General features: G+C 41.3%; 1 protein-coding gene across 2 annotated transcripts in view; it reads left to right on the top strand.

Annotated features, from left to right (window-relative positions):
• Positions 1 to 484: 484 nt before the first annotated feature.
• Positions 485 to 8,070, top strand: part of TOX (thymocyte selection associated high mobility group box) — a 390,770-nt gene continuing 383,184 nt past the window's right edge. For both annotated transcript variants that reach the window (XM_068237428.1, XM_068237427.1), the window contains exon 1: positions 485 to 1,052. In XM_068237428.1, coding sequence (XP_068093529.1) covers positions 951 to 1,052 — 102 coding nt within the window. In that variant the 5' untranslated portion in view covers positions 485 to 950. The remainder of the gene's footprint in view (positions 1,053 to 8,070) is intronic.

Raw genomic sequence — 8,070 nt, 5'->3', positions numbered from 1 at the left:
ACAAACACATGACTACGGTAGGGATTCGATTGTGAGTTCCTCTGGGGAACAGTTAGTGACAATACCATACACATATAATTACTAAATAATAAGTGTGGTGTTCACCAAGGTACTTTTTTATGCCTTCCTTCCGATTACAGCGGAGATTAAATTCACCAGGAAGGTCTTTTTATGATCCTCTGTCATGCTGCAGAAAGAAATGTGGACAGCTTGAGGTAAATGCAGTACTTTCCCAGAAATGTATGCAAGTGGCAGTTGACATAGTTCAGTGTAATAGCCAGAAGCATTCTCCCTGACATCAACACTTACACAAAAATGCAAAACAAAGTGTACAGCCAATGGCAAGGTAGCTGCACGTTCCCCCCTTTGTGAAATAGGAGCTCAATGTAACGCATGGCTCTTTACAGGACAAAGAGAAAGTTATCTTCCGCCAGTAGATGGCGTTGCTCAAGTCAACAGATCCAACGTGTCTAATATCTGAAAAGACACTCATAGACATACATACACACACGCTGTCCCTCCTCCTCTAGCTCAGCACGGGGCAGCCATTCTGAGGGCTGGGGAGAGACAGACCCCTTTCCAGGTCCCTTTTCCCCTGTGATCAGAAGAATAAACAACTATCCGGCAAGTTGCAGAGGTAATCAGCTGGGGAGAGAAAGAAGGGCAAACTGATCCGATCCGAAACTACTGAGAAGATCTCATGCGCTACTTTGTTCCCTGACTTGCTCTCTGCCTGTGTCACACTTGCTCCACTTCTCTGCGGGCTGGAGGCTACTGAATAGCGATCCTACTTTCCTTTATGTGTGTGTGCTGAACCACGCTCGGATGTAAAGGGGGAAAGGTGTTGCTGTTTTATATGAAATACCTCTGGCTGGCTCTCTTGCATCAGTGTTTCTTTTCTGCTATTGGACATACAACAAGCACGGAGTTTCCTTGATGTTTGCACTGCAATGGATGTGAGGTTCTATCCACCGCCGACACAAGCAGCCGCAGCTCCTGACACCCCCTGTTTGGGACCGTCCCCTTGTTTGGACCCCTACTATTGCAACAAGGTGATTTCATGTGTTTTATTCCCTTTGCTTGCTGTCTCTCCGCCCTGCTTCTTCTTTCCCTATGCATGCACACAAAGCCTTGTACTGTATCCCTACCACCACTGCCTATAACATCTCCTGCCTGCTGCAGATAACACCATACTCCAATGTAATTGCCTGACCTGGACTCTGCACTTGATGTTACTGGATGATCCGCTTAGGGTGTAATGGGGCACACAGCAAGCTCCCATTAAATTAGGAGAACTCCAGGTTATATAGATCTTCCCTTCTTCCTAATGAGCCGAGTTTCTCTATTGTGACATTTGCTCTGTGATCTCTTATTGACAGCATCCACTTTACAATTACTGCCTGCAGATAGCTACAATCATGATCAGCCAAAGCTGCTACTGCTGCCGCTACTAGTAGTTTTGGCTAGTTAGGGTAAGTTCACACTTAAAGTTGGGTGGGTGAAAAAAAGTGTGGCGTTTTACCGTCTACTAAAATCGCACACTGTGTAAACGTATGGACCCGTACTCAAATGTAGGCGTAGTTGGGGACGGTTAAAAATGCAACTTGTAGCATTTCGGTTGCAGAAACCGCCTTCAACCGTGTGTGCGTAAGTTTGGTAGTAGAACGCCGTGTATACGTAAGTTTGGTAGTAAAACGCGATAGAACGCAGCGTATATGTAAGTTTGGTAGTAGAATGCCTGCTATAGCCGCCTTGCAAATGTTATGCGCGGTTTTCCAAGCCATTGTGAAACCACAAGTGTGAACTTAGCCTATTGTGGTTGAGTTGCAGGCATTGCCAAAAACCATCAACCTGTACAATAACCTTGAAAGTCATGGTTTGCAAGGTTGTTGCAGTTTACTGTTGTGCAAGTGGCCAGGGGGACTTGATGTTTGCTACAACTGAGCTGTTCAGTGGAGCTCATACTTTTTTCTTTTTTGTAGTGATCAACAGTCAGGAGTGTATTGTGCTGGCTTTTTTGGTACCTAATGTTTAAATGGTTTCCCACTGCAAACATCACAAGGCAGTGTGTTAAGCATCCTGAACAAGAGCCAGCAGGCAATACTTATTACTATTATTATATCCACTAGGCAAGATTGCCACCATGGGATTTAACTTGCTCAGAGTTTTGGATGTCTCCAGTTATTTTATTCCTTGACTGAGACCATATTGCTACATCTCTGTACAGTGGCAGCAGGCGATTCTATGCATGAATTACACTCTGCTGCACTGATGTGATGAGGTTTGTGTGCATGAATAAAAATAGCTTGTTTAGCACAAAACAGTTACATGACAAAGGCAGCCTTCCAGACTCTCAGCTCTGCCAGGGAAAAGTGCTGTGTCCATGTGCGAGGCTTGCTAGTGCTTGACATTAAAAGTTTGGCATGGCTTCTTCCAAGTGGACTGGACTTGCTACTGTTCACTTGTTAACAACCCTAATTGCTGGTCAGGAAAATATCAGTTAGGCCAGCAAGGGTTGAATTGCCTCTCTGATGAACTTGCAACTTTGATTTTAGCTTGCTTTTTCAAGATGTAAAGGTCAACAACAATGTAGGTGTTGGTGCACCAAACACAAAAACTTCTGCCCCATGGATCCATGGTATAAGCCGTGATGATCCTCCATCATCATATCTCAGTGCCCTGCCTGAGCCTGCCTAGTCAATGCATTTCAGTAATTGGCTTCTGCTGTACAGAACTGTACCTTAATTTATGTGTACTGTGCCATTAAGCTTGACCACAACTGAATACAGGAAATACATCACATGCTTCTTTTGCTACACTGTCTATGTAGCCCGTACATGATCTAAATTCTATCCGCTATCAAAGGTTGGACTGAATTAACCCTAAGTAATCAGAGTTCTGTTCTTACAAATGATTATTACAGCAGATAGAGGCCAGTCGTTTTCATAACATCCATTAAATAAAATAGATCAGGGGACAATGATGCGTGCATTATGGTGGTGTGTATTAGACTGGCCAATGAGAAAACTATCTCTAATTTGTTTAGAAAATAGGCTTCTGTTATTCCACTGACTTTTCTTTGCAAATGTACTTATATGTAACAATATCCCAGTAATGTAATTGAGTTCAATGACCTTACAGGCTGTAACAAGATATGTCATCAGCATTAGGAAAGTCACTAATTACTGTACCACCAACAAACTACTTGAAGGGGGAAGAGTTACATCATATCTGTAATTGCAATCATTTCGAACATGTAGCATGAAAAGTGATTCTATTTTATGCCGCCTGGGCTCGATTTCGGACCATTAGTACGGTATTCTGTATGTAGGGGCTTTGCCCTTCACTAATTCTTTTATGGATGTGCTTAAAAGAAAGACCTTTTTGATGTTTAGGTCAGACTAGATGCAAACAGAAAGCACTATCATGTATAAAATAAAGAATAAAGAACCATGCAATGTAATGTATCAGTGTAATTTAATTGTTTGCCTTACTAGAAAATAACTGGACCCAATAAATGTATATATGTTGTGGTTTTTAAGGGGGCTGTCTTATGTACACTTTTTGAATATTAACCAATATTGTGATATGTCTATCTATCTATCTGAGATTATGGGTGGCTTGTAAGGCATACTCCATGTACATTGTATACATGTACATTGTATACATCTGCAATCTTACTGTTTTTTTTTTATTTTCAATTTTCCTCCTTAGGCTTTTTGCAATTATTAAGCCCAAGAAAGTAAAACGACTGCTGTTGTATAGAGAATGTGCTGATATTACTGGGGGAGCATTAGATATAGCAGAAGATGTGATAGCAGCATGGACAAACTCATTGAGACACCTATCGTGTAATGCTTGTAGCTTGAGGGATAGTTATCTATCAGACATTTGTCCAACTATCAAACAGCAGCCACTAATCAATAAAAGGCTACTTTAAACATTAAGTTCCACAGCACCGCAGTTAACAATACATCCAAAACAAGAATTGACAAAGGCGTCAGGCAAATTTAGATAGATGCCACTGTTATGGGGGAAGCATGAGAGATCTCACCAGATTGCTCCTGGGGCTTTTACCATATTTAAAGAGTGCGATGTGCAAGACTTTGTTGCGCTGCATTGGCAGTGTTGCTCTGTAAAAAGGAAATGTCTACTCCTATAAAAATGATAGCAGTATAATGATATTTTGACACTTCTAGCAGATGTTAGTCTTGCCGATGAGAGGGAGCCTGACCCCTGCCATCAATAGGAGAGAAAATAATGGTCTACACCGCTCCCTATGGTGAGCCTCAAAGAAATGTACACTAGATTTCGTGAGCTAAGCTCCTTCAGGAGAAAATGAAGTCTACGGCCCCTTCACTTTCGACTCTTACAGATTTTTTTACCTCTCAGGGTAATGAAAGCATGTAGAGATCTGTTTAAAGATTGCTTTGCCAAAGAGCTTGGCATTTCCATGCATTGTTCAGCAACCTATGCAATTAATATACATTCATTTCATAGAAGTGATCCTGCCCACTACTCTGGCTGCACTGCATCATGGTCATAGAGATTGTGTTACATCCTAAGCTTTGGTTATTAGTTATTCTAAGCCTCCCATCAAGGCTTGAAATGTTTTAGATATTTTTTCCATCTCTTTCCAAAACATGCTATTATGCTGTCGGAGATGACTTGTATTTAAGATATTACCTTTCATAGATGAATGGATTGAATGCGCAAGCAAAAAAATATATATATCATCAAACATTTCTGCTCTACTCTTGCCTTGCATTAATGGCTATGTGGTTACAAAGAATCATTCTTTTCCATTGCCCGCAAATAACCATTTTTTAATCGATTCCTGGAATTTCCAATTTAATAAACTGCTATTGATTCGGCGGCATGTGGAATTGGACAAATTAGCTGAAGCTGACAGCATTCCATTTAGATTTTTTCTAAAGTATGTCTAAATATAAAAAGGCCAAGTAACACAAGCGATATTTAGGTTTCTGAGTTTTTAAGAACTGTCAAGGTTATGAACCACAAGACTTTGTTGGATAATTACTGCAAGACCTCTGGAGATTATTAGCACAGTAGGAAATATGCAATAATGAAGAAACAATTAGCCTAGTCCGGGGTGGGCACATTAATAAGGAGTTCAGTAGGCAGTCTTTTCAGTCTTGGAACAAGCAAGACATTTTTGGAACCAGCTCCATTGACAGCAATTAGAGAAAACCTCAAGTTAGGAACCAGCTATCATTTTTAAGGAATCGATTACAAAGGAAGGAGGCGCCCAAAGGATGTATGCGAGTCCTTAATTACTAGATGATATATATGATGATTTGATCGGGTAAGAAGAGAATACTCTTACCTGTAGTAAAAGGTAGAAGACCACTGGGATAAAATTGAAATAATTTATTGGATAAGATAAGCTTAGCACCTTGACAACGCGTTTTCAAGACTACTCTCGCACAACTGCAGTGCACTTTACATGACCTGAGGAAGCGACTGTGTCGCGAAACGCGTTGTCAAGGTGCTAAGCTTATCTTATCCAATAAATTATTTCAATTTTATCCCAGTGCTCTTCTACCTTTTACTACAGGTAAGAGTATTCTCTTCTTACCCGATCAAATCATCATATATATCATCTAGTAATTAAGGACTCACATACATCCTTTGGGCGCCTCCTTCCTTTGTAATCGATTACGTGTGACCCTAGCTACTCCGCTAGGGGCTGCGCCTCTACATTCTTGTAGGACGCTTTTTTCCAGGAGCTGCGACCAATAAAGGCCGAGTGGAGACGGTCCTTCTCCACATGCACTAAAGGTGGTTGCTCTATTTGTGGCAACCCACACTTGTGAGTATATTACCTATTATTATACTTTGACCATCTTGATTTACGGTAATACACGATATCGGGCTCCTGGTGTCCCTGTGTTTTTTGTCGCTTTCTACTAGCATAATCATTTTTAAGGAACCCTGGCTACGTGGCCTCTGAGATTTCTCCAGACCTTTGCTTCTGGGGAGCAGCTATTACAGTTGGCCAAGTTCTATCCCTCTGACCAAATGTTCTAAATCCCCAACACATTTTTGAGGAAGGCTTTGACAATGTAGGAAGCTTGTACATTTGAATCTGAGGTAAATTAAAGCATGACATCTTCCAAATAGTATTTTACCCATGCAGATAGTGTCTCAAGCAGGAAACTAGCCAGTACAACTGTGGAAAAGCACTATAGTTGACTCTACTACCAATTTCTCCAGGTTGTGTGTGAAGGCCATTATAATGAACATGTTCATAATTTAAAAGAGGCGTCTTGAATTTGGCTACCAGTATCTAGTGGCACTTAATTTAGCCTGAGGAAGTGGGTGAGTTCCCACGAAATGTGTTGCCTGTGCTTTATATTAATAAAAATTCATTCCTATATGAATTTGTCGTCATTGAGGTAAGCCACCTCATTTATTCCAGGGCAAAAGTGTCAGAGCAGCCTGACCATCTTATTCATTCCCCAGGTGACAGGCATGTGACAGGAAGTGAGTTTAAGCCCTCCAACAGAACACAGACAGGAACAACTATATCCCATTTTTTCATAGATGAGAAAAATTGTAACCCTCAGTACGTTTTCATTGCTGTCATTTACTTTCTGGCCCTAGTACCACCAGAGTTCATGCTAAAGCTATGGAACTCTCAGGCCCTTTCACACTGGTGCGGTGCATTGTGTCAATTTGCCAAATTGCTACCGCAGTCTAATGAAGCCCTATGGGGAAGTTCATACTTCCCACGTTGTGGCACACTGCACCGAAAGTGCCCAATTTAATGCTAGCGCAGAACTATGTTACCGAGCGTCTCCAGCAGTGACTTGTGGCGATCTGCGTCGGCCCAGAAGTCATGTTAGTCTATGAGGGTGCAGGTTTTTTTAAACAGCGTTGCTACGTCGCGTCGCATATGCGCGGAAGCATATTTTTACAATGCGCTTCTGTGCACCTCCGCATATCTGAAGCAGGAAGTGACTGAAAGCGTGCGTCACTTCCTGCTTGGCAGGATGCCAGACAGGGAACACCGTGTACTAACGCAGTGTTTCCTGAATGCATGTTTCTGATGGTGCGGCGGGCACGATGCACCGCATCGCTAACGCCAATTTACAGTGTGAAACCAGCCTTAGGAGTAGGAAGCGATAGTGTTAAAGATATCAAATGGTTGCAACCCATTTCCACAGAACTCATAACTAAAATATATATTCTTATTGTGTTAAGTCCAGAAATAGATACAGATCTTGGCAGCGTTATTATTATTGTTCAGTGTATTTCACATTTCATTAGGAATTTTGTTTCATTGTATTCTTATCATTTATCAGGTTTATTTTGCCCATGGAAATGTAATCAGGAGGTAACCATGAGAGGCACATATCAAAGCAGAATTACTTTTCTAGTAAGAAAGTCCAGCAAGAAATGTACTGTCTGCTCAAACCAGTTTATGTAAAAAATGATCAATTAGTGTTGCGCCTTATCTGGTGTGCTGCAAGTTCTGTTTAAAGGGGTCCCACTTCCTTAAATAATTAAAATTAAATATGCAATTAACAGACTGCGCTGATTAGGTACTAGTAGCTTTTAATAAGTAAAATGCTGGTGAATATCCCTGATTAACACCAGCATTTTACTTATTAAAAGCTACTAGTACCTAATCAGCGCAGTCTGTTAATTGCATATCAAACCAGTTTATGTCTTTCTGGGGTTGGAGCACACAAGTTGGTGTGGTTTGTTTGCTCCACCCATGACAAGTTACACACTTGGTTGAGCAGCCTGCACCATTTTATTATTGTTACTTTACTATAGTGCAGTAACAAATGGAGTCTACATTGGCCCTTTCTGGCATGGCTTGTGGCCATCTATACACTGCACAAATGGGGATGTATCAGACATCCTCCTTGTACTGGTAAGTCTACAAACAGCACACATCCAAAATTACTTCTGGCCCACTGAAAATCAGGCAAATGTACTAACTATTAAGGTCAGAAAAATATAAGTCTGGGCCTCAGGTCAATCTCTCAAGGATGGGGTGAAAGGGAACTTCCAAGATCTGGCAATTGTGGTTTTGGT

Source organism: Hyperolius riggenbachi, chromosome 5, assembly GCF_040937935.1.
Source record: "Hyperolius riggenbachi isolate aHypRig1 chromosome 5, aHypRig1.pri, whole genome shotgun sequence".
NCBI classification, from domain to species: Eukaryota; Metazoa; Chordata; class Amphibia; order Anura; family Hyperoliidae; genus Hyperolius; species Hyperolius riggenbachi.
The sequence above is the reverse complement of the archived record's forward strand: the minus strand, read 5'-3'. Positions and strand labels throughout refer to the sequence as shown.